The sequence below is a fragment of the Ammospiza nelsoni genome, chromosome 11 (genome assembly GCF_027579445.1).
Source record: "Ammospiza nelsoni isolate bAmmNel1 chromosome 11, bAmmNel1.pri, whole genome shotgun sequence".
Lineage (NCBI taxonomy): Eukaryota > Metazoa > Chordata > Aves > Passeriformes > Passerellidae > Ammospiza > Ammospiza nelsoni.
Window position 1 is genome coordinate 7,559,147 of NC_080643.1, and position 27,859 is coordinate 7,587,005.

General features: G+C 40.6%; 1 protein-coding gene across 1 annotated transcript in view; it reads right to left on the minus strand.

The window, feature by feature from the left end:
* PTPRG (protein tyrosine phosphatase receptor type G) overlaps window positions 1–27,859 on the minus strand; it is a 388,816-nt gene that overhangs the window by 155,352 nt on the left and 205,605 nt on the right. Inside the window, exons 3-4 of the mRNA XM_059479803.1 lie at window positions 23,891–24,070; window positions 18,400–18,548 (exon numbers count right to left, since the gene is read on the minus strand). Of these exons, the coding sequence (XP_059335786.1) occupies window positions 18,400–18,548; window positions 23,891–24,070 (329 nt within the window). The remainder of the gene's footprint in view (window positions 1–18,399; window positions 18,549–23,890; window positions 24,071–27,859) is intronic.

Here is a 27,859-nt window from a genome sequence, read left to right on the forward strand (position 1 = left end):
ATTTAAAAGTAATAGACTGAAATTGTCCACATTACTTTTATTGAACTGACAGAGCAGGTCCACTGCTGCTAAGAAATTAATCCCATTTCATGGAATCACAGAGTAAGGCCATAAAAGTTACTGGTTTATCTTAAAAAGTAGTAAAAAAAAATATTAAGCTGTGGCTTTTACTTCCAGAATATGGAGATTTTTAAAAGGCATTACTCAGGAAATGAATAGGAGGATTAGAGCTCTAAGAGATTGATCTTATAGCCATTGGGTTAAGTTTATGTTCATCAGGGGATAAGCATATCTCTGCTGATTACCAAAAGGTCAAAGCGTGAAAATAAACTTCAGGCACCTCTGACATGTATGAAAGTGAGGAGTGGAAGAACACCATTACTTCCCTTCATCCTCAGTGGAAGGACAGGATCCCTTCAGAGGGAAAATGATCCCAAGGGTTTGGTGACCCTCAGAGTCAAGCATTACTGAACAGAAGGGAAAACCACTCTTTTGGTGAAGAGTCCAAAGCAGGGACCAAGGTTTGGTCCATCTACTCAAGCTGGTCCTAAGAGGACAAAATCCCAGCAATGAATTTCCCCCAAAATGAGAGTAAGCAGAGCGATGCTGGATTGTGCTAGGGGTCCTTTGCCTGCAACACTCACTCAGTCCCCCACCCCAGCTATGCTTGGGTTTGCTAACACCTTGTACTTTAAAATGTCATAGTGTTTTGTCCTGGACACATTTGTACAGCACAGGAGACAGGGCAGGCACAGTGCCAGACAGAAGCATGGTGTGCATGGCAGGACAGGAGCATTAGCAGCATCTGTGTCACCAAAGCAGATTTCACCTTCCACAGTACCTGTTTTATCATTATTGGACCCATTACAGGAGGTTACCAGGCAGGAAACCTTCACTGCAGGAGACAGTGATGCACTTGTCATGGCATCCCCGCACCATGCTTGGAAATTCTGACCTTTGTTTTCCTAAAAGTTTCATCATCAAATTGATAAATTTCCTCAGATGTGAAATTAAAATCTTCAGCACCAAAAATATATTTGCATCCAAGGATACATGTCATTTCTCATATTCTGCTATTTAAATCATTTGACTTTGAGTGAGATATGGGAGAAATTTAAGTTTCAGTACATTTTAGTCTCCATCATGTCAAATTTACAACCCTGGAGTAAATCACACTGCCAAGACAAATGTCTTCTCTTAAATCAGATTTGTTGCTTCCTTCCATACTTCAGAACATTAATAAAATTGGAGTTCTAGTTCATAATAATAGTTTCATCGTCACACTGCCAGGAAATCCACAAAAAGTTCACAGGAACCTTAATTCACCCTCCCCATGCTCCCTTCTCTAGGCTGAGTAATTCTAGGCCCTGTTTGTTATTAGCTGTGTGAATGTGTGTGCATCTGACTCAGATTGTTACCAGTGCACCACCATGCACACAATCAGTGCAGGTATACCAAAATTTGCTTTAAATGCCTTCTCTAAATGCTGTTCTTATCATCAGACTTCCCAAAGACTGGAGTCGTTAAAATCAACAAAAGAGCTCTCTGGGAAAAGGGCAAAAGTACCTGAAAGCAAGCAAAACTGGCAGGAATGTTTACAGCTCAGTGAAATTACTTGACATTTCTCCCATAGGTAAAAGAAATTTCTAACAATTGTTTTTCTCTGTCATCTTTCCAGCACCTCTTACATCTGTGCTCTCAAGAGAACCACGACCCTCTTTTAATTCTGGATCTGATGCTAAATTACAGGAGCTGCTGCTGAAGGGCATTTCAGATCCAGTCCCTCGAGCAGATGCAAAGGAGATAATCACTTTATGTTCCCCCATTGCAGCACCACCCTTGACCCCAGTCAGAGGCCATGGTGCATTGCTTTGGTCTTTATGCAAAGTTCAAAAGCAGATCCCCACCAAGGCACACAGCACTGAGCCAAAGTGGCACAAGGATATAAAGTGCATTCGTGTAACAGCAAGTCACAAAGCAGAGACCTCAATATCTCAAAAAAGGGGCACCTCTTGAAGCTGTTTTTTTGAGACACTGCTTGACTAATCATCATTCCTAAACCTAGACACTAACAGAGATGGGGTGAGTGACACAAACCTGGCACAGACCAAGGAATATGAATGCACCTTTCTATGCACCACCCATGGAAACTCCTCTGCCAGCATTACACATGGTCAGGAGCTCTCTGTAATGGGAGGCACATGGCAGTGGAATGTTGCTGGGAACTCTGTGTGACTCAAAGAGCTTACTGCAGCATTATTACAGCAATCTTTCAGCGTGCTTTTACTCCCCAACCTCTCCCCATTTTAACAAAACAATCCTAAGCCTTTATTAACAACGGGGTTTAATGAAAACCATACATTTCATGATGAGTGTTTGGTCATGCATGGGAGATTTGTTTGGAATCAGGATCACTTCTCTCTAGGAATATGACAGGAGATTAAATCATTAAAAATGTATAGTCTGTAATTAGTTTATCATCACCAGAATTGCAGGAATATTTTCCAACATAAAACTGATGCCACCAGCAAGAGATCATTTTGAAAGATCAATGTTGCTGAGATATCAAAAAACAAAGTAATTAGGAGACAGCAGGCACGCTGTTCTCCTCTGCACTTCTTTTTACTTCCTTTTTTTTTTTGTAGACATAGACACATGCATGCATATATAGACATAGATAAAAACTATGTAACTCACTCCTTATAAATGCAACCAGTGATGGGAGAGACTCTATGAGCCAAAGAAACACTATTAGTGATTGTCTTAACTGACATGGTGATGTAAGATTATTCTGAAGCCATCTTCCAAGCCTTGAGGATTTATACTAACTGCATAATTCTGGGGAAAGCAGAGAAAGCGAAGCAAACAGGATCTTGGTATTAGTTAATTATGGCGCTGCAATATTTTCACTGGAGGCATTTTAGAAATAAACTGCAGCACAGTGATGCTGTTTGTATTGCAATAGTTAAGGTGGTTTCAGACCATAAATTATAAACTTCATTTTTCAGATTTTATGACAGGGCTATAAAGAAGGAACCAGCCCTAGCCAGTTTTCTTTTATGACATAAAAAATTAGCTATTTGAAAGCTATACATTTATGCATGAGTTCAGTGGCTTCAAATGGTTTTTCCCCTCCCACACTCTTTCCAGCATGGACAAAGCCATGGCCACATCTGATGGCCATTCTCCTCTTCCTCCATACTGTGCCCCAGTCTCTCAGATGTATTGCCATTTAAAATCAGATTCTTTTGTTTTCCAGGGGGAATTAACAATCTTATGTGAGTTAGCATCCCTGGACAACTCTTTGTATGTATTTAGTAAGGAAATATAAAAGCTGTCATTTTCAATATGAGGTTCACAGACCCCTGGGGGACTAATTTAAAGGGGTCTGGAAAAGATAATTAAGAAAAGTCAGTCTACTGTCAGTAGGCTTAAACTCATTGAAAAAGGGCTGACACTTAATCAGGAAAATGACTAGGAGAGTCACAAATAAAAAAATAATAAGAAAAAAATCAAACCTTCACTGAAATATTAATTTCTTTTTCCAAGGAGAATATTAATTTAAAGCAGCACAGAGGGTTGATGTCAGCTTCCAGTGCAGAGTTTCACTGCAAAGCAGATGTCAGCCCTAGGCTCAGAGCTCACATGCAGCTCTGCCTGTGAATGGAGCAGGGAATTCCCACCACATCCACAGCTCTGCATTGAGGCCAGCACCTCCCCAAGCTGCCACTGAGCCTTCACCCCTGCCTGTGTGCATGGGCAAGTGCAGGCAAACACGTCAGATCAACACCCTTCTGAATTGAAATGGACTTAACTTTCTGCATCTTGGTTTCTTTGGAATCTTGTGATTCCAAAGAGGAAGAAAATATCCCCATTTTTAATAGAAAAAACAGACCGCCCTTGCCTCAACTGCCAGTCCCTGTCCCTTCTGACTATGGTGAGACAGGCTGCCTGGCAGGCATCTTCCTCTTTTTAGAGACCTCTTTCTACAAGCCAGCATGGTATTTACACAGACACATTCCAATGGGGCCAGGAGCAAAGAACAAGCTCTTCCTGGAATAACAATTACCTTGATGCATGTGGGCTTGACTTTTGGGAACTGAGGAAGCCACCATGTATTGACCTGAAACTATCCAGAGCCATGAGCCAGGTCCTTTTCCAAATGGGACACAGGAGGATAAGTCACTTATTACACATTTTTAATATACTTCCCTCTGCTCATCATTATTGCCAGAAAGCTTTATGAAAGCAAGCCTTTCTGCATACAGTTTGGTTTTACACATGCTTCTCAGGTAACAGGGAAAATACAATCATTTCACATGACCATTCATTCACATGGCACTGACACTTTCTAGGTGTGCAGACATCCTTATTTTATGAATTATATATATGTATGTATATATAAATGAGAGAGAATGCAGAGGAAAATCACTTATCAGATATTAGTCACAACTTCTTGAAAGGGATATAATATTTCTGTTGAAGCACACTTTAAGTACTTCAAATTGAGATACTGAAACCTCTTCAACATCATTAACCTGGATTGAAAATAATCAATAAATAATCATTTTGCATGTAAGTAGGAAAGACAAATGTCTGATACATTAATTGTGAAACCCCTTCTGTACTAATGGTTGCCATAACCTAGGGGATCGATTCCATTATGGATATTTACACAGTGACCTATTAGGAATACACGGAAGTATCATTTTTTACATTGATTATCCATCCTTAAAACAGATAGTAATGTATACTTAAATGCTTGGATTGCAAAAATAATTTTTAACCTTTGTTATGTACTCTTTGTTGAAGAGGAAATCGTTTAGACATCACAGTATGAAGAACACAAATTCAATTTATGTCTTAAGAAGAGAGGACAACTATGAATGCACATTTAAAAAAATCTCTGATTTGTAATATTTACCTTGACCACAAATGGTTTTTATCTGAACCCAAGCAAACTATACAGTTACTGCTGGGGCATCATAAAATAAATCCATATTGAACTTTTACAAATTCTATCGCCTTTGGAAAACGCCTGAAGCAAAATTCCCCTTCTGAATAGCTCCAGTACAAACCAACAAAAACTCTAATCCATATGCCTGATGCTGGAGGCAGAACATTTTAATTTGACAAACCTGTCCTGTGTCAAGTTTCCACAGTAAATATCAGAACTAACTGGGAGGCAACTGCAAATCCAGTCATGAGCTCACAAACAAACAGCCCAAAGGTTACAGCTGAGGGAGATCCCCTCCAGCCACTGCTGTCTGCACCTCAAGGCACAGCACCTGCCTGCCCTTCTGGCATAGGGCAGGGCCACCACGCCACCAAGGAAAGGAATAATCTCCTCTTTAGGTGCTCCAAGGGAGAAAAAGTCCATGGGTTACCAGGCTAGCTGGGAATGAGCAGCTGGAAATGGGAGCAAGGCTGCTATCAAGGCTCTGAGCAAGTCAAAGGCTGCTGCGAAGCTGATGCTCTCTGTCTAGGGAAGGCAGGGGAGGGGAAAGGCTGCAACCACATTGAGAGGACAAACACTTGTGGCTGATGATGGTCACTACTATCTGGAGAAAATGGAGATAGCTTAACCTGTGACAGCAGCTTCTCTGTAAAAGCAAGGTCTGGTAATCTCCAGGTTAGTTTTAGAGCCAAAGAGGAGAAACGGCTTCTTTTATTTGGCTCTAAGTGGGGTTCTGCTCAGAAAAGAAAGGAAAAATAAACTACGGCCTCCCAGTATATTTAAAACAAGCTGTCACTAAGTTAACCAAGCCCCAAAGAAGGCACGTAGTACCTGCTCTTAGCAAACTCACTTACTGATTATCAGATCAATTTAGTGATTCAGTGAAGTGCCTGTCATCCCTCAAAGCTGTCGCCACACCTGTCAACAAAACCAGGTACCGACTCCTCTCTTAAGGACATAACATGTGTCAAATTGAAGGTCCTATTCAAATCACAGCTTCCTGCCAGTTCTGATCTCCTCCTCCATCTTTCATGCCATAATCTTCTTAAAACGAAGAAAACCCACTGGTTATGAAAGCGCTGAATTTTCCACCTGCTAGTGAAGCCGGTGGTGGCACAGCGGGGACAGCTACGGCCCTGCAATGAAGCACCCATGAATAATAGGGAGGCAGAGGTAGAAATAATTTGTCTCAGGCACTCAGAGGGCAGCCACTGATCTTTACAGCCTTTATCAAAAAAATGATTTTTTGTTAATGTTGTTAGATAAATAGGTTGCTTTCAACATAAGCTTCTGCCTTGCTAGAGATGGCACATATATGTAGTGCAGTCAGGGAAAGGATATTGTCCTCTTGAATGTCTCCTGTCCTTCACAGCAGATGTAATCAAAAATAAAATTTCCAGTCCATTTCAATTAATGCAACACACATGCAGTTGGGGAAATCTGATGAGTACACCTAAATCTAAATCTCTTGTAATACTTATCTACAGTATTATTTGCATGGGCATTATTTCAACCATGCACACACTATTTCTGGGTCCTGGGATGTGCGTTACAATCCCACAAATATTTCTCTGCAATGAGAAAAGACGTGGACGAGCAGGAAACATTAACAGAAAGAAGCAGCATCATGTTTAACTCAGCAACAATTTGACATTGTTAGAGCCTGTGCACAAAATCTCAGTCTACAAAAGCAAAATCTCAGCTGTGCCCAGCTCCTGCTCCTCCCCTCTCCATGAGGTCAGCAAAGCCAGCATCAGGGAAGCTCTAAATTCTAAATAACTCCTGTAGAAAACTCCCTGCCACTGTGAGCACTGCAAACTCTCAAACCTGTTCAGTGTGAGGCCCCATTTTAATCTTCTTAGCATCCTTTCTTTTTAAAGCATAAGCAGATTAAGCTCACTAGGCATCTTTCTTCAGCAATCACCATAGATGCATTAAAATACAGCAAATGAAGAAGGTCCAATAAGGCTGTAATTAATGCATTATCTCAAATCCCAGACTGCTATAACTTTATAGAAGTAAAAAAATGAATCTAAAAACAGACTTTAAATACTGTTTCAAGGATAAAGTATTGATGTATCGATTTTATGAGTGCCATTCTCAGATGGCTATCTCTGGGCGTCAGGTGAATCTATTCACTGCTAGAAAGACACACCAGGTTGTCAAGGCCTGACAATTATCCTTACTAATTATTTCTCTCCTACTGCCTTTTTTCAGTTCCAGCTTCTGACTGATGCCAAATTATTCCTTGCAGCATTACCAGCATGCTTTCCACTGCTACCTCACTTGAGTATGATAGGAAAACATCTGAACTAACTCTGCTAATAATGCAGCAATATTATGTCAGAGATCATGTGTGGCAAGTGTTAAGAAACCAAAATGGTTTGCTAGGAAGCTTTCTTTGAAATGAGAGCTTCCTCTTTTTCTACCGAAAATATTAATTTCCTCTGACATCGTCTCATGAGAGCTGCATTTGAGCTTTCATATATTTCATATTTATTTTCTTTAAAATGGACCAACACAACAGCCATTTCAGCTGCAAGATTCCAGAATCTGATGTTTTCAGTTTCTTGAAAGTCTAACTTGTAACACTGTAATCCCATAGCCTGGAAATACAGCAATTCCCCTCCAGGGGACACACAGCTCAACGCATGCGTTCACAATGCTACAAAAGGAACGGAACAGAACCTTATTACCAGAAGCAACATAAGGAATATGCATTTTCAGACTTGACCAGCTTGGGTCTTGGTCTTGCTACTGCTAAACTGTCTGATAAATCACCATATGGTTCAGTGGGAGGGCTACCAGGCTTTCAGAAATGGTTTTCCAGCAACAGCAGACTGTAGCTTCCAGCATCACTGAGTGAAGAGCTCACGCTTTAACATCAGTGACTGGTATGTACAAAAGTCTCTACTTCAGGTATTTGCATTTTTCCTAGTTAAACAGGAAGCAAGGGGAATATTAGATGAGGTTGAAGAGAAGAACATAACTATGGATTTGAGGATGGGTGACTCAATTTATGTTCAGGAAATACTCAGTTTTACTCTCTTGAAATTTTACCTTTTGAATGCAGCTCATTAAGTGGGTGCTCACATTCCTGCCTCCCAAACAGAAAAAGAGCTCTCAAGCAAAGAATTTCAAATGAATATTTTTCAAAATTCTCCTGTTATTGCCCATCTCCTATTTCGAAATGGATGTAATGACATTTTTTTTTTAAGAGATATTATTATCCTGCTGGAATATGCCACCTCAGGATCAAATGTGTCACTCAACTCTCAGCTAGCCACCCTCTCCCTCAAGAGCACTAACCTGCCCTAGGAGGACACAGACCACAGAAAAAGGAGCACAGAATTCCCCACTCAACCAAAGTTGATGAGAAATGAAGCAAAAGAGGCTTTCCTCTTATTTTCAAACGAATTTTGTAATTTTGACTACTCATCTGAGGGTAGCTTTGCATTTAAAAAAGCTTTAAAAAGCTAAACCTTCTACTCTTTGAAAACCTCTTCAGCACTGCAAGCAGGCATTGAGTATTGAATTTATCTTATTTGTAGGCACTACTGCCCTGAAGGAATGAAAGGGCTTTATGTAGGTATAAAAATTAACTGAAATCACCCTTACAGTGATCTGGTTACGGTAAAGAGCAAATACAAGCACTATTGCAGGTCTGAACTTCAAAACACAGAATGCAGTAAAAATGTATATAAGGGCAAAAATTACAAAATTAGAGAAATTTCATCCATTTATGGCACGATCAAATCCCTAAGATCTCTTTCTCCATTTCATTACAAATGTGTGAGAGATGTTGTACTAATGCATATTTTTATTTCTCAAATTACACTCACCACTTGGGGTGAGCAAGTTTGCTTCTCCATCCTGCATTTGGTCCTCAAGAGTCTGCAAAAAAGTCTGTAAAAAAGTCAAATCTGCCCCCAGTCCCAGAGAAGAATGATTCCTCCCTAATTTAGTAGGGAAACACTCTCAATCTTTTTTTCCTGGACAATCAACAATCCCATCTGGAGAAACTAATGCTCCTTTGGCACACCAGGTGCCATTTTTTGTGCTTGATAAAACTATTAACAAACTGTTGGCCCACTGTAGGGGGAAAATCTCTTTCCCACCTGGAAATGCTATTTCTAGCTCCAGTGGGAAGCCTAAATTTGAATTTCTTACACATGTGTAGATCAGAGCTATGTTTTATTTAAAGAACCTTACTGAATGGTCAATGACCAACAATGGCCAAGTGTCTTTGTGGGATATGCTACCAAAGGCAGTGAACAGTGAGGGTAGATGGAGGCATTTCCTGGAAATTCCAGCCCACTTTGCCTCCTCTCTGAAGCCAGAGGATAAAGGAAAGCCCCTTCTGCAGCCAGCCAGTCTAGATGGGACAATGACAGAAAGGGCATTACTGGCCTTTCATGGAATGTGATGGAAAGCCCAACTATTTAGGGAAACAATAATGTTTCTTATTAAGCCACATAGAGAAACAGGAAGCAAGAGGACACATATTCAGGGATACAACTATTTTCACCAAATTCTTTTTTCTGTATGGAAAGATGAGAGTCTCAAAGCATGAGCAAACACACACATTTTTTTCTTGTTTTCAGCTACTTGATTTTTATTTCATTTCCACCAGACAGTAAATTCTAGCTGTATTTTAGATCTTTTTTCTACTTTAGTTAACCCTCCCATCCTGTCAGGAAATACAATGTCTTTGAACTGGGAAAATAACAAGGATTAAGCTCAGATTGCTGCATCCCAGAGCAGGAATTCCTCTGGGACAAGTGCTGTACAAAATCAGCAAAGAGATATTCTTTATCCAAAAGAGCTTTTAGATTCAATATAAGAAACTGCTAAGGGATTCAGGTGGAAGGGCAAGAAGGTAACTATGGTACTACTGATCAGCACAGTCCACAATGAATATATTTCACAGCCTGCTCCTCCTTAGAATTAAAAAGCCTTTTGGTTTCCTGCACTGGAAAATCAGTTCTAATGAAAAACCTTTCTGGATACACAAATAACCAGAGAAGAAGATGCATCTTTCTTTCTGGTTTTCACAAACTTTTGTTAGTCATCCCTTAAAATGCAGTTCTTTAACACATGATAAAATGACAAAAAAGAAGTGTCTGAATAAATGTACTGAATTTTCTCACAGCAAATAACATGTCTGACGTAATTTATTCTCTTGGCACAAAATGATAGCAACTGTTTAGAATTCTTCAGGAAAAAAACCCCAAGCAAAACCCAAAAGAAGTAAAATGCAATCAGTAAAGCACCAGTATAATAGATAATTTAAATAATTTCTTGCTTGCTGCCTTAAATCATGATTAACATTAGTGAAATCTATTCTGATTGTTTGAGTCCCACTGAAATGGCTTCCACGGGAAATCCCTTCTGACAGCTACCAACCAGCCCATTAACCACATTAAGGTTTGTTGCAACATATTTGTGCAATGTTTCTTTTATCCTTCACACCCCTAAATATCATCCCTCTTTTTTATTTCCAGAGAGCCTATTGAGATAATCAGGAAGGGTCACACATCTCCAGGGGAAGACATCCCAAAGACTGTTGGACGTGCCCAATGGAAAGGGGCTGTGCTGAGCACTTATCAACCCCATGTGTTCCTAACCAACATGCCAGGACCCTGATGGGCAGCCAGCCTGGCACAGCGTGGAGTGTGCACCTGTTCTAGTGCTCAGAGCCCACAGCCCAGACACACTTGAGGGATCTGCAGCTCCCCTCCCTGTAAGCCTCACACGCTTCATGGCTGTGCACTGCAAGCTGAAAAAATTGCCTTCTGGCATTTAAGTTCCCAAACGTCAAAAGCTACAAGCAATTCTCAAAAACTTGACTCCCTGTTTAAGATTAAAGTTGCCATCTCTACTGAAAGTAATTAAATAGCCCATTTAATAGTTGCAGGAGCAAGTTTCTTCTGCAGCACTGTTGAAGTCCCCTTTTCTACCCACACAAAGTGCTTCTGTCCAAGATGTGTTTGATGCTGAGGTTCAGCTGACTCCTCACCCTACCTCTAACCCAGGTTAGAAAGCCTCAGTGCACAGCCTCCCTACCTGCACTCACATCTCACAATCTCTGCTGGGGAAAGGATGCTGGCATGAATGTGTAAGAGAACAGTTCATGCTAAGCATCCTTCAAGTCGACAAATTCCTGGCCTGTTCATTACAGTCAGGGCCAAATGAAGACACCTGCTCATAATGAATCCCTTTTCTTTGCTAGACACTCTCACATGGCAGACACCTAAAATGCTGAAGCAGCAGAAAGAGCTACCACCTGTTGTCCTCTTCCTTCTCCTCCCAAAATCAAGTGACTTTTCCAGAAGAATAGAATTTACTAAGCTCCCCTACATATTTTTCCCCCTTTTTTCATCATACTGAGTGCCCAGAGCAAATGCCAGTAAATCCAGTGGACTAAGTACACAGGAAGCTCAGCAGGCAAAGCTCACCTTTACAGCTGGGGAGAGACAATCCCATTTTTCTAACTCAGACAATCCTACATTTCAAGTAACAATCCTATTGAATCTGCTACCTTTCATTAAAGTAGCTCTTACAACTCTGTAAAATCCTCCAACCTTTGTATTGATTTTTTCTCCTATTCAAAATAACTCTCCTTTACAACAAGAGCTGACTGTCAGCCTCTTATCTCTTATTTTCACCCCATCTGATCCTCCTTCTCCTTGTCAGTCTTTTCAAATTCCAATTAATCATGTAGAAAATCAGGGATTTATGTTAAGAAGAATGTAGAACTCTTAGCTCATCATTAACATACTGTAATTGCAGTGTAGTGCTACTGCCTCTGACCTTTTCAACAAGTCAGTCGAAATCCTTTGGGGAAAGCAGGACATTCCCAGCCACAATGAAAAGGGTTATCTCTGATCCATGCTACTGGATAGTTATTTCAAAATAAAACTCCGGATGCATTTGTAACATTTGTAATTCAGTCTAGAAATTACTGGGGCCTGGCAGACAGCAGGAAGATGCAGCCATAAAACCAAACTGCTGTTCTGTTCTTAAATTTTGTCTGAGTCTCTACACGAACAGTCCCAGGATACACTAACCCCTCCACTAAACATATTTAATTTCAGACCATCCTCTCCTGTTTCTTCTTAATTATCATGGGACATTCACAGAAAAGATCAGCCAGATGGAGACTAAATATTTCACTACTATAAGATGGAGCATTCTGCACTAAAATGGAACCTTGATTACAATAAAGTCATTAATTAAAGTCTCAACTGACTCTTCTGTCAGTATATGGGAGACACTAAAGACAACTGAGAGGAGGCAGTGCAGCAGCTACACTAAGGAAAATAAAACAGTAAACCAGACAGTGATAAGATGGTGTTTAATTTCCACTACTCACAGTGAAACAAGACGGAAACTCAGCGATGTGTTCAATATATCCATCCATTTTATGTTTTCAAAATGATGACACACTGCTTCCCTGACAATGAGAAACTTGAACAAGATTTAAAAGCAGTGAAGATCAAAAAGGAGTAAAGCCCAGAGACTCGGAATAAAATCTTACTTTACTAGAGATAAGATGGAGATGTAGATTTGGCTTTTTAGATAAGACAGAGACACAGATGTGGCTTTTTAGCACATTGCATGTTTAGAGTATTTTATGGCTATCTGAACCCTTGAAGACTATGGGGAAAGGAGAGGGAGAAGACTGTAAGAAAACCAAAAAATCCCCCATGCTGTGTCATTTTGAAGAAAAAGAAATTAAATGTGAAAATCCCCAAGTCATTTCCTTGTCTGAATGATTTGGCTGGACTTGATGATCTTATAGGTCTCTTCCAGCCTTGAACTTCTGTGTGATTAAGTCAGAGGCGCTGTAAGAAATGCAGATGGAATAAGCAGAGCATGCTAAATTCCCTGGACACTCTACAGCACAGACAGCATGAGCATGGAGCCAAATCCTCAACCAGAGTTCCACCAGCACATCTCCCATCAAAGTTACTGGGAGCTCCAAGTATCCCTTTATAGGTGTGGATTTGGTCCTTGGAGAGAATATTGCACTAAAATTACTTCAGACAGACATAGTATCTCACTGTGATATATTCCCAATGGTCCTCTTTAGGTCCCCCTATAATTTTTTGACTTCTACTTTGCTACATCCTACCAGATAGAGGTATGGAAATTTGAAGAGCAACAAGTAAACAAAATATAAGGAAATAAACCCAACACTGGCTCCCTGTTTCATAATTAAACTTTACTTGTGCTTGAAATCAGCACCAGAGATCTTTGCAAAATTACAATTACCAGATATGCTGGATGCCAGAAATAATAAACCCAGCTGCAATACAGAGTGTTAGTTCTCTCCTGTATAGGAAGAGAACATGCTGTGGTATGTTCATCATTTAATGTCACGAAGTGTGTGCAAATCTAAACAGACTCACAGCTGCACCAAGAGTAAAATTACAGAACAGAAATGGTCCTGTTTCTAACATTACAAAGTAAATATTCCCTGCCATTCACAGGTGGACAGAAGGCTGGATGTATGCTGTAGGTGATTCCAGGTGTGATAGAAAGTCTTAACATTCAGGATAAAACAAAAAAAACCAGCCAACCTAGTAAACTGAGTAACTAATCTTAGCTTATTCTATTCTTACTATTCTTAGTAGTAAAGGTTTTTGTGCACTGAATACCACTCATTTCTTCTACTTTTATGACACTGATTGTCATCAGCCTGTGATAATAAAAACTATCAGAATTTAAGTAATATAATGAGAGGTAGAACAGTACACAATGATAAACTGGCAAGGTTATCTGAGCATTCAAATTAGAGCAACTAATTGTCGATCTAGACCACACAGATGCCACTATGTGGATTCAAAGAGAAAATGGAGAAAATCAAAGAAGTAGCAAGAACGAAGACACCATTAGAACCTGGAAAGTCTTCTAATAAACACACTTGAAGAGCAGCAAGAATTGTTAATGCAAATGACTGTTTTGTAATAATAATTTAATAAAGCGAATACATAAACATAATATAAAAGCTGGTTCATTGACATAAGAGGGTGTCAGCTCTATTTTCTGCCGGGATGGTTTTGTGAGGGTGGTGGTTTTTTTGGTTGTTTTGTTTGGTTGTGAGGGTTTTTTGCCTATTTTTTGTTGTTTTGGTTGGGTTTTTTTAAAATTAATGGAAAAGAACTTGAGATTTCCAAAAACATGCATGTTGGTACTTGTGGGTATAAAATCACATTGCTCTTTCAGAAGCAATTTAGCCTAAACAGTGCAAGTTTGCTCATGTAAAAGTAAAAGGATGAGGTCTCTATGGCATATTGCAGTATGGTCCTTGGAATAAGATACTCATTTACTAAATAAATTACTGTATAGTACTGTATAATGGTGTTCACATTATAACTGACAATTAGCACCATTAAAGAGAACGCTCATAAACAGCCAAAGCTCACATCAAATTAACACAGCCATGATTAAAATCACTCTTCTGATTTCTGCTCTTCACAGAAATAAGCGGCATTTTGCATAAAAATTACTACGAGGCAGCTAAGAAAAAATTTAAAAAATAACCCCATGGTTATGCTGGGATGGTGGTACCTCACTCCAGCAGCACAGAGAGCACTGCCATGTCAGCTCCTCACTTGCTACAAAATATTAAGCATTGGGTTTCCCTCGGAGCAGCCAGCCAGCACAGTGAGCCCTGCCTGCTGCTGGGAACCAGTTTGGTGGCATGGGAGATTAAAGTGCTGCAATTACTCCTCTTGGCTCTAATGAGGGAAACCCAGGTTCTCTCCTGGCCTGAGGGAAGCTCATCTTTTTTATTTTAATTTTGTCACTTTTCCCCTTAAGTGGTTTCTAGCATTTGCATGTCCACTTATATTGCTGCGGTTTCAGAAAGAAAAAAATAACCTGAGGAATTATAGTGGAGAAGAACAATAACAAAATACAAAGGAGTCAGCAATTCATTAAAATTTAGAAAATGCAACATTAAAAACTTTTCTTAACTCTAAGAAAAAAAAAAAAGAGAGCCTTTTTCTAAACTGGCACAGAGCCCATGTCCTCATTAGGATTCACACTCCACTCACACAGCAATACATTAATGGTATCACTTTAATGCAGCATCACAGCACTGCTTCCTGGCCTCACCCAGATATTGCTTGCAAAGTGGGAAGAAAGAGGGGGAAAAGAAGTTTCTAGTGAATGCTGGCAAGGCCTGGTATCAATTTGGATGCACGTGGAAGTTTGAAGCACATGGACATCTCTGATCATGAATGCTGCTTCAGAGAAAGCCAAACTCATAATGGCTTCATAAAGATCAAGTATCACTAAGGAAAATCTAATCAATAAATAAGCAATCAAGACCACATAATGACAGAACACCATTACATGTGCCATAGTTTAAAAAGAAGACACAATATGCTACATTAAAGTACTGCAAGATAATACGCCTTTGATCCAACATGCCTTTAAAGCAGAAAACAAAAGGATGTTCTCATATATCTTACTAACTAATTTAACATATAAATCATAAAAAAATATGTTCCAGATGGGCTTCAATGAAGAAAACCAATTAACGTAGACAGTCTTACCATCTGACACATTAGTTGTAATAATAAAGACCAAACAACATGGTCAAACAATAATGCTCTGTATTAGATCTGACATTTCTAATTAGTTTCCTGTATCCTCTTCAAGAAAAAAGATTACCAGCTAGCACTTTGTTTCCCAGAGGAAAAAACTTCTAAACTTAATGTGCACAGATCTCATTCTATGGATGAAGCTGATCTATCTGTGTTCCCTTGGGATGTGCTTTGGAACTAATGGGTTTAGCATAGTCCACATCTGGTTGCAAAATAAAGACTCAAAAGACTCAGAAAACATTTCCTTTCAGCTGCATTGCCACTGTAACTGCTGCAGACCTGGAATGCCAATACCTGCACACTGCTGTAAGGTTTTCCTGCAGCCATGGGCTCAGAAGAATCAGAATGGTTTAGGCTTTGCTTTCTGTAGGACAGAATTTTGGTTTATCCTTTCCACAGCTTCCCTAGAAATGCTACTTCTCAAATGAAGTAGCGTGTTTTTGGCACAGACCTCCCAACATCAGGCAACTGGGGTTGCATCAGACAGTTGCAAGCTGCGCCACAATTAGCATTACAAATTAAAAGCCCCACTGAGAATACATGTACAGTTACTGTTTGAGAAGTCAAATCCCAACTATTTAGACAGGTTTTGCATCTATCATCAATAACAACTCAACTTTATCACCTTAGTCCTATTGGACCCTCCAAAAACCATCCACAGAAATCCTTTGCACCACATCATTGAAAATCAGAATTCTTCTGTAGGAGGTAGATAGCATCACAATAGGGAAAGGCTTGATTTGGAAACTGTTCTTCCTTAAAAAAAAAAAATAAAATTAAGGGAATGGCTGTGGGAATTCTGCTAATGTCATAATATCAAGGAAGGACAGAGGTCCATGTCATTGCAACAAACACAAATCATTTAGAAATCATAGGATTAACACTAAACCTATCTGATCCAGCAATTTATTTTGGTCGGCATTCATAAACAAGCAAAAATAACATAAACAAAGGCAGTCTCCCCCCAGTTTTCAAGTCAATATCCTAAACAACTGAAATGAAGAACATTTACACCATAAGAAAATTATTCCTTAGACACATGCTTATTTCCACAGTACAAGAACTTTCATTCATCAAGCCACCATCAAATGGCCTTGGAATCCTAAGAAAGCATTTCTGAAGCAGAAATACTATTTTTCACACAAACAAGAAAGGCCAGCATTTTTCACCCCCCTCCACTCCCTCAAATTTCAGAAAAGGAGTTGACTGGCTCTGTAGATTTCCTGAGTGCATCAGGAGGTTTACAAACACCAGTATTGCCAATTGAGACAGACAGGGCAGCATGACAGTGTTTGAGCGTTTGCTCCATCTGCTCAGGGGTTGACCCCTTGTGAGAAATCACAGTTACATCAAGGGGATGATAATGGAAAAGCTCATTAAAAAGAAGACAAAAATAAAATCTCTGCCTCTCAGAAAATCTAACGTACAGGTACACAATTGGGATATAAAAACCAGGTTCTAATTCTTGTGTGATGGGGCACTTTGAACATGCAGGTGAAAATTGGAGGTTTTGATAATGCACCAGTCTATGACAACCTTCCTTTGAGCTTTGGAAGCCTCTTCCCACCTCCTGATAAACGGAACTTGGTTAAAGCCTCATGTGATGAATTATGGCAAGCTGGGGGGTGAATCAAGTCCCAAGACTACCACTTCTGCTCACCCATGAATTTTCTGAGAAAGCAAGCACAGCTCCTGGCAACCTGCTCAGGATCCACATGCCACACTTGGGAACTGCATATCTGCTTACCCACAGGCAAAGGTAATCCTAGATAACCTCTTGTTTATCTCACCATGCAAAACCATGACTATTGAGTGAAAACTATCAACAAACTCTGCTGACACAGAAAACACTGCAGTGACGAAAGAGCGACCTGGGGCTACTGCTCACAAACCGAGACCCAACAGCACTCAGCTCCCTGCCTGCACTCAGAGCCCTCCAAAGGCACATCCCTGCACTCACTGCACACAGGTGCCTGGCCCATCTGGAGCCATGTCCCCACAGTCACTACACACAAATGCCTGGCCCTGAGCCCATCTGGAGCCAGGTCCCCACAGTCACTGCACACAGGTGCCTTGCCTTGAGCTCATCTGAAACCATGTCCCCCCAGTCACTGCACGCAGGTGCTTGGCCCTGGCTCTGACCTGGCCCATCTGAAGCCATGTCACTGCACACAGGTGCCTGGCCCTGGCTCAGAGCAGGGCTGTGTTCCCAGGGCACTGTGTCCAAGGCCAGGCCTCACTCCTGGGATAGCTGGGCCGCTCTTGGCTGAGGCTGGCTCAGGCCTAGCTGGCTGCAGCACAGGCAGAGCAAACACAAAGCTGTTTGCATGGATCTATGGAGAGGTCCTGTTAGTGCCAGGCAGGGGACAGCAGCTGAACCCAGGTAGAGGTCACGTCCTGTGTGTGGGCAATGAGCAATTCTGCTGACAGACAGCGGTCTCAGCATGATGGCTCCCAAACTGCTGCTGTTTCTTTAAAAGCGTCATGGGAAAGGAAATTTTGGAGGACAACGAGGTCACTCAGCAGATATTTGTAAGCAGATCCTCCCACACATGGAAAGCTTATGGGACAAACGAGAAAAGTGGCTGTTTGCAACTTAACCCATGGGACACGAGAGCTGGCAAGGCCAGCAAAGCAGAGCTCGGAGCTGACATTGCAGAAGCACATGAGAGATGATGGATAGAGTGCTGTGAGGGCCGGAAGGGCCTGCAAAGTGATACATTCACTGAAAGAAACATTGCCCTGTTTCACAGTTGCCCTGGACTACAGCAATACATTCTGATTTTGTTTTCTCTGAGAACACAAGCACGTCTCTCCACTCACCTCAACGGGGAACCTCTTGCCGTTGATGCTGTGCTCAGAGCCAGCCGATCCGTTGCTTTGGCCCCAGTGAAACTCCACTTTCTCTGCCTTGAATCTGCCCGGTAACCCGGCACCACTGACAAAATAATCGTCCTTCAACAGGATAGCAACTGCACACACAGAACAACAAGAAAGAAACTCAGCATAGTTCTTCTGAAATGCTTTTTTGCTCAGTATATCAGAATACTTCTCCTAATGCGTGAAAATGTTGGATCATCATTTTCCTCTTTACAGGGATTGTTAAAAATCAGGTCTGCAAGTAATGTTGGCTAATTCTGGAAGTGATTATGAAGTTACACAGACTACAGAAAATCATAAAGTCCAAATTTCTCAAGGATATTTTGCCCTCCTTATTGGACTTTGATTAAAATTTAAATGGAAACTACATCAAAACCCGTTTAATGTGGTTCCAGAGGGTAATGGCTGACCATGGTCGCTGCCCTTATAAACCCCTCAAGGTCGGTAGATCACAAGTTAAGAAAAGAATGGGTCTCCTGTTTTTTGGATTTCCTCTTTTTTGTTGCTGGGGACCCTGTGCCCTGTCCCACCTCTACTGCTGGACATGCTGGGTGCTTTCCTTAACCTCCCTGCTCCTCCCCTCTGTAAAATAGGGAGAGTCAAAATAATATTTTTGAGACCCAGTCATGAGACATCTTCACATCTCAAAACTGTTTTATTACAGTAACTCTGATATTATTATTACGTGATTCAATGGGGGTCAGAAAGATCTACTTTGTATTCTCTTTTCACTTCCAAAAGCCTTTGTATTTTATGTAACAATAAAAGCCCTAGGTCCAAACAGAGGGCAGAATCATATGGTGGAACCTGGTACATGTTACCAGGGGAGGCCTGTGGTCCAACCAAGAACTGATTCCAGCTTTCAAAAAATTCCTTTCTGCTACTCTCACTACAATATCTCCTTCCTTTCCAGCATTTGCTGGTTTTAATACATACCATTCCTAAAAACTGCCCCCACAAAATTATTTCTTCTCATCCCTCACAAAAACAGAACTAAAATTTGAATATTGTTTCTGTAAAAGTCATTGCAGACCAGTGCTTGCTGTGCCTAGAATCCTAGAATTTAAGTTTTGGGGTTGATTTCGGAGATTTTTTTCTTTTTTTAATGGAAATAGCAAAACCCACAAGGATTTCTCTGTGTTCTTAAGCCAACTGTGTCATCACAACAGGAACATTAATATAAATCCAATTTTGTTATGTAAGAAGGAGGATTTTATTCACCACTGGAAAAAAAAAAACAAAAGCAAGCTACTTGTGAAATAAAAGTTATTTCTCTGTTGGTGACTCAGTGCTGCAGCCAGGCTTTGTGCCCTCCCCTGACAGGGACCCACAGCAGCAGCATCATCTCCGGTGCAATTTTTCCACACAGCTCAACTTTGAACGGTTTGTGTCAAAACCATCTTAATGTTAAATTGCATGAGATGCTCAGATGTTTCTAAACTGTGCCAGCAAAATCATGGGGCTTTTTTCTTCCTTGATTTCTGCTTCTTTCTGCACTCCCTTTGCATGCTTTGTGGAGGAGGATGGGTGGTGCAAAAGTAGCTACAGGACAGTGCCTGTGTCAGCCAGGGTACTGCTGGTAGTCACTGTCTGCTTACACCAAATCCCTTAAATAAACATGACTGAAAGCACCACTGCTCTCTACTTCCCTTAAAAATTTCTCAATGAGCTCAGCAGTATTTTAAATGGTGAAAAATCTCATTCAATCAGTTAGTTACAAATTCCATAGATGAAATTGTAGGAATTGAGGAATACAGCAAAGCAAATTCACGTGCATCTGTTAAAAACCTCTGTAGAGAGTCAGTTGCATTTGATAAATATTTGATAGTTCCCAAATAATTTATGGCTCTGTCAGGGGTCATTTTACTTGTTTTAGATGAATAATTAAAAAGGATAATTAGGAGGATGTACAATCTGGAATGTTCATCTAATTGTTCATTTTACAGTATTTCTTACACTGCTGAGCTGTATGACACATGTTCCCATCACCTTCCCAGCTAAGCAGCATCCCCTTACTGCCAGGAACTTCCCTCCTTTTTCTGTGACCCCAGGTATCCAGCACTGAAAAAACTGAAAATCACTTTACTGGGCTTTGGGAGCCAATGCTTTTATCCCAGGATTTCTGTAAAGTGCAAGGAATCAATCCCCAAAGCCCACTAATTAAAATACTATATAATTGAGATTAAAAACCCAAAGAAAGTGGTGTGCAGCCACCAGGACCACAATTGTGTAATGCCATTTTCAAGTTCAGGGCTGGTGTTGGATGCCCATCACCCCTGTGAGAGCAGGAATAAACCTGGACTCAAAGCAGCTCTTCCCCTGCCCTAGCAGAGCAGCTCTGATGGTCAGGCCCAGGCAGAGTGACGCATATTACACAGGATACTAAATAACATTTCTGGCAGAAATTTTAGTAAGTTTTTCTAAGCTGAATTATCCTGATTTTAGTTTTGGTATGAACATAACTAATGCAAATACAACTATGAAATGTGTATATCCTCCAAGTGATCTCTATCACTTAATACTATGGTCAGCTACTCTAGTGAAGAAATTGAACCCATGTTAGTGCCTTTGCCAATGTAATTGTGCACAAAAACACTTCTAGTCAAGACAGAGACCTATAAAATCCATTGATATTTTCTGAATGAAACACTGTTTTCTGTACATTGTCTGCTCTTTACCTGATAGAGAGGGGGACACAAACAAGAAAGAGCAGAACAAATCTAAACAGAATTACCTCTCAGAGCCTAAAAATAATTCATTGTTCAATCATTTAAAAAAAGATTACTAGGTCCTACAGCCATAACAATAACCCAAGCAGCATATTTCCTGCCAGTTAATGAGCATTAAGGTTAAGGGCCTTTAGCTTTCCCAGGGACCCCTGTCTCTTTAAACCAGACATTAATTGCTGAGAAATGCCCTCTACATCCATCACCATTTCTTAAACAGTTATTTAGTTTACTGTCTCTGTCAGTCTGCAATATGAAGGTCTTGTGTGGCCATCTGCTCCAAGACTCCGCTGCCAAAATGCATCGGGATTTATGGCACAGTCGGCCTCTATCTTCTACCCACAAGCCAAAACATCTTAGTTGGTGTGCTGTTCTGCCACTTACCACCTTAAAAATTAATGCCAGGCAAGTTTCTTCAAAAGGTCAGAAAACCAAGAAAAGGAATGGGACTTGATAAAACAAGGGAGGAGTTAGGAGCTCAGCAGAAGAAATCAGGGCTGACAGCGAGGCAAAAAGAGTCTTCACGTTACCAGTAAAGGGCCTAAGTTACCAGGAAAAGTGACAGTTACTGTTGCTCTGAGAAGCAATAACTTGTCAGCAAAAATCCATACCCCAATGGGTGAGGAAATCAAATATAGCAGCAGTGCTAAAATCAGCCAGCAGAGAAGACTGAAGCTTCAGCTTCCATTGCCAACTGTGCCAAGACCAGAAAATCCGCTGACACTTTTCAGTTCAATAGAACAAGGTTCTGGCTTGTACCAGCAACAGTGTGGTCAGCAGGAGCCTTGGCACGGGGCTCACTTTTGGGCCCCTCACTACAAGAAGGACATTGAAGGGCTAGAGTGTGAATAGAGAAGGCAACAGAGCTAGGAATAGGTCTGGAGCACAAGTTTGATGAGGAACTGCTGAGGGAGCTGGGGGGGCTCAGCCTGGACAAAAGGAGCCTCAGGAGGAATCTTGTTCTCTACAATTCCCTGAAAGGAGGTTGCAGCCAGGTGGGGGTCAGTCTCTTCTCCCAGATAACAAGTGACAGGACAAGAAGAAATGGCCTCCAGTGTTGCCAGGGGAGGTTTAGATTAAATATTAGAAAGAATTTAAAAGGGTTGGTAAGCAGCGGAAGAGGCTGCCCAGGGAAGTGATGGAGTCACCAGCCCTGTAGGTATTTAAAAGATGGGTAGATGTGGCACTAAGGGGCATGGTTTAGTGGTGTCCTTGGCAGTGCTGGGTTAATGGTTGAAATCAATGTTCTTAAAGGTCTTTTCCAACCTAAATGATTCTATGATTCTAACATGGTTTCCTAATGTGTGTGCAGCAAAGTTACTGTTATATGTAAAGGATAGCATTAACATTCTTAGAAGAATAGCACCATCACCTTTTTCAGGTCTTTTTAATTACATTTATTGCTGATTACCACAAACAGCCTCTCTGACCATAAAGGGCAGGGTGCATAACATGAGTAGATTAATTAAGCACCAAATTTCCATAGCATTCAACCTTGCCTGAACCTCATGCTGCTACCAAGGGCAACCAAGTCAGGATAACAAAGCAAACAGGAGCACTTCTCAGTGAATCTGGGAAAACCCCCAGGTAATGCAGCAAAACCCCCAGCTATGCTTGTGGTTTACATTAACTGGATTTGCTTTGTAGTGAAGGAAAACAAGCTACAGTCTGCCACTCCATTTCATCTGAGGGGCAGTAACTCCTGCTAAGATCCTGAACTGCTGGAGCTGGATCTGAGGCACTTGCTGGACTCCAGGCCACGGCTCAGGTGTGAAGTGCCCTGGAGTTGATGGGTGGATCTGAGGTCACACTGTGTGCACAGCTGAGCCACCAGCTCCAGAGCAGGTACATGCCCTGGGTTCAGCTAGCCCACCTGTGACAGGGGACATAGTGCAAAGAGACTATAGAGATGCATGTCAGATGTTAATAAAGATAAAAATATACTTCCAATAAATAAAATTGAATTAATTAGTGTTTTAATCCAATTCCCTAAAAATACTTGACCTTGTCAAATGAAGAGGGTGGCCTTATAATTTCTGCTTTTTACATTTTTAGAATTAAAGAGTAATCAAATGCATGCAGCTTTGCATATAAATCAACCTTGACCTTTCGTTGAACTGTTTTGGTAAAAATAAGCAGTACTCATGCCTGCTCTTTTTTCTCTAAAAGCCAGAACAGACAGAGCAGAAAAGGATTCAGTTCAGTGAAGAACACTGTGCTATAATCATACCAGAAAAACATTAATAAGCCCCCACTACTCTGAGCAGTTATTACTCTTTCTTCTCTAAAATCTTCCAATTTCTAAGACTTCCCCTCTCCTTCCCCCTGAGCCCTCCATCTCAGCATTCTTTGGATTAGGTGTTACAACCTCCCAAAGCTGATAATTCAAGGTTACACCTTGAAACTCTTACACTGCCTTTTATTCTGAGGAATAACTGACTACCAAGAGAATTAGTTTAGACTGAGAACAAAAAAAAAAAAAACACCAAAAATAGCAGCCCTTAAAAAAAACCCCATAAAATCAATCCGTAGAACTAGCTCTGAAGAGGATGCAGAGGCAGAGGTAGGTGGCTCCTACTGAAAAATTACATTAAAAAAAAGACAAAAAAACCAAACAACAGAACAATGAAAAAGGAGGAGGGTGAAACATGGCTTGAATTTTTAATTTACTGTAGTCAGGCTATGGAGACAAGCAGAAGAGAACATACCTGTTTTTCCTGTGTTTTTCATCCAAGTCTTGTTTGAAGATTCATTGTCAAAACCATCCAGCTGCAGCTCTTGATACTCATCTCCAACGTGGGCCAGGTGGTCGATGATGTCTATGGGGGACTGGTGAGACCCCCCACACTTCTCACTGGACGTCACCCAGTGCTCAGGACCATAGGTACCTGTGAAAAACCACCAATGTCAGCATCCCAGTGCTGGAGAACTCTTAAGCATGAGGATGAAGCACTTAAGCTCCCCAGGTAACTCCACCACAGTTACAATTCCCACGTTTGAAAGAGGTTAAGACTTTTTAACTTATGAGGAGACTGAAATCCTTTGGCTTTGTGCTGTGTTCCAACTTTGCCTCTGGCAGTAATGAACAATGGCCTTTTTTAAAAAACAACTATTCTATAAAACTTTCTGCAGTTCCCAAGCTCCTCCCGTGCATATGTTATCAATTACCACGTTGCTCCAGGAACTTCCCTAAAGCTCCAGCCTTAATATATTACTATATAGTTTATCCTTTCATTATGGACAAATAACGTAACAGACACACATTAACTTGTGTTCTTGCAATACTGTGCTTAGATAATATGATCTTTATTAATGATCTCATTTCTTTTGGAGGTTTTGAAGACAGAAAATAATAAAAGAAAGAATTAAACTAAATGAATATTACTAAATTTGAAGTAAACAACGATGGAAAAAAATTACTCTGGAAGAAGTGAACAGGACAATAACCTCTCAAGAATACACAGTAAACTTATTTTGTTGCTATTTTTACATGAGTTTTCTGGTTTTGATGAACAGTTAAAATAATATGGATAAATGAAAGGTCTGAGGCAAAGACCTTGTTATGCCCACCACATACCAGCCCAAGATGTACTAGAACACCAGGGACCCTCAGCACCACTTGTAGGAGGATCTAAAATGAATTTCAAATTTTTCTTATGACCTGCCTCTCCAACCTTTAAGTTGTATTAACAGAGACTGAGAACTTATCTTCCTAAGAGTGCAAACAGTGGTTTAAGCTCCTGAAATGACAGCATAGATTTCTTGTAAAGCACTTGTTGCTCACCGCTCTTTAAGTGCTTTACAGCAGGAATCAGCCACATTATTCTCCTGTCAAGGCAGGGAAGCTGATGGCTGAGAAGGGAAGCAACTTGCCCAGGCTCAAGTGCTAAAACCAAGTTACAACCCAGAGCTGAACTCTGCTCTCCTGAGAGTCCTGATGTCACACCTGTGTCACACCCCTGAACCACACAGTCAGCAGCTCTGTTCAGTGGGCAGCCAGCAGGAAATGAGGCACCAATGTGCATTTATTACCCTTGCATCTGAGCAGCATATGTATATTCAATTAGTGCCATCCAAACCCAGCAGTTGGGAAGGCCAGTTTCTCTGGCCTCTGGGTTTTAATCTGTCTAGTTGCAGAGTGCATTGGTGCTCTCTTCTTGTGAGCTGATGCAGGACACTTAATCGATAGCAAGATGCTGCTATACTCATCACACACAAATGCTGCCTGGTACCCAAATGACAATAAGAAAATTTTACTTTCAAGTACAATTAGGCAAAATTGCAATATAGTTTAAAAGTCATTTACATCATCTGCCCAGGTTAAAAATCAGTTTTGTGTATCTCGGGGTTCAACTTATATTGTCAGCAAGAGCTGTTTTCAGCTATTTCCCAATGTACCACAACCAAGGAGAACAGAATTATTAAAACCCCTACACAGTGGAAACCAAATGTCTTCCACTCAAGCACAGCTATTTCTCTCCAACCAGGATGCTCTTGGTAATTGGTCTGTAGTGAGTTAATTGGAAACTCAGATTTACTTTACATATAACCTTGCATCTACCCCATGAAATTTGGGAATTTGCTTTAAATATCTAGCACTACACATAATCAAACCTGCCAGCTCTGGTTTTCTGGCTTTATTATAAACAAGGGGTGAGCTTTTCAAAAGCACTCTGCCCACAGAGGCTATCGCAGTGGTTTCAGCTGTGCATTCAAAAGGAGCTGTGCACTCCAATTTTTCTTTTATAAATACTCTGGTGTCAATGAGGAATTTTTTCCTTTTTTTAAGTAGGCAGATTTGTTTTAGCAGAGACTGTAGGGGTTCTTCCATGTCACAATTATTTATTTATTTATTTATTTTAAGTATAGCCAGTTCTCAACCTATTTGCAGTGAAACTGCCTTGTCAAAATGAATAAAATAAGCCATAAGGGTAAACAAACAAACCACCATGTTGAATTAAAACCTCAAGTGACTTAGGTACCTGAACTGACTCTTGCTGAAATGTAGTGTTTCACAGACTTTTGAAGGCTTTGTTTCATTTTAAAAAACAAGTCTTCCTTTTTTTCTTAAATTAATTTAACTTGCTTGAATTAATTTAATAGCAATAAATCTCTTTTGATAAACACAGTAGCTTCACTTGCTTGTACATCTATAATCTAACAAAATAAAGCCTAGCAGTATCTGCTTTCTTCATGTGACAGGATAAGTTTCCATGCATAAAATGTTTCCATACTCGTGCTGAATTATTAAAGAAAAAAAAAATCTAATGCAATGAAACTCTCCCAGCAATTCAAAACCTCAACTTAGTGCTGGTGCTGTGACTCCAAGTCCTGACACCACAAATTACAGTCATAAGGCTAAGCTCTGATTTAGAGGTTCAAGACCTGCTAGTTAAAATCAGCCCAGGATTTTATAAACGCCTGGGCTTGCCACTAATTTCTTTCACAGGTTTTTGATATGTAAATGGATACACGCAATGTGACCTGCACCATAACGGCTGCAGACTGAGACAGATACAGGAGCCACAACCCCAACACCTCAATTCCCAGCAGTGCAGAACTGGGGCTGCCCCAGCTTTACAATGACCACAGAAAGGGGAAGGCAGGCCCAGGAGGGGAGAGGAAAACTTCTGAGCTTAAAACAAAACGAAATAAATTATAGCTTCTACCCAGGAAAAAAAAAAAAGGCACTCAACAACCTATAAAATGTAATCAAGAATAGTGCAGCGTGATTCACAAATTCCCAGGTGGCCATCAGAAGGGTTCAGGCCCAACTGCCTGTTTTTTTCCATGGACATTCAAGTGCACTTTCAATTAAAACTGATCTTCCACTACAGATTTCAAATTAATTCTTCTTCCAAGTGTCTCATGCTCCAGACATCCTTACTTTGCAAAAAAGCCCTATATCATTAGAGGAGGAAATAGAACACTTTTTCCAAGCTTGCAGATATTGATTACCTATTCCTTCCATCAAAGCACAATTGCCATTCTGCACTGTATAAATCTCTTCAGCGTTAGACACTTTATAAAGTACTGAGAATTATATCATTAATCATTTGCAGTTACACCTGTCTTGCTTTATTGAATTCTTTGTTTTTTAGAACTTTAAATAAATGCTTTTAAATAAAAACATGACACTAAATAAAGACTCTGTTTTACTTAAACCTAGTTAAAAAAAGAAATCCTGTAATTCTGTGTGTGACATTTACCCATCTGAAACACAGGAACTTATGGCTATTTGTATTTCATTTTTCCAACAGTAAGCATCGTGACTTAAATCAAATAAAATTTCAAATGAATTTGAGTTGGCCTTTTAAGGCTGATAAATAATTCGGTTTTCAGAAGCCAAGTTAAGAGCCCACACCTGTGTTAACAAATAACACACATTTCCACTGAGATGGTGGGACAACCTGCAGGCAAAGGTAAACACCAAGCAGCCCCATCCTAGAGCTGGAATATTTGATGCAGAGGCAGCACAGAAATAATGATAACTGATAATGTTTGACATCTGCAGGAACTGAAAAGGAAACCATGGGTTTGGGTGTAACAGCTGGGGCAGGAGGGCTGGATCCACCCCAGATCAGCCAAATACAAGAGCAGGGTGTGCTGGGGTGGCAGTCAGGTCTCTGTGAACTTGAATTCTCCTCTGCTGACATCAGGGACAAAAGGAATCCCAA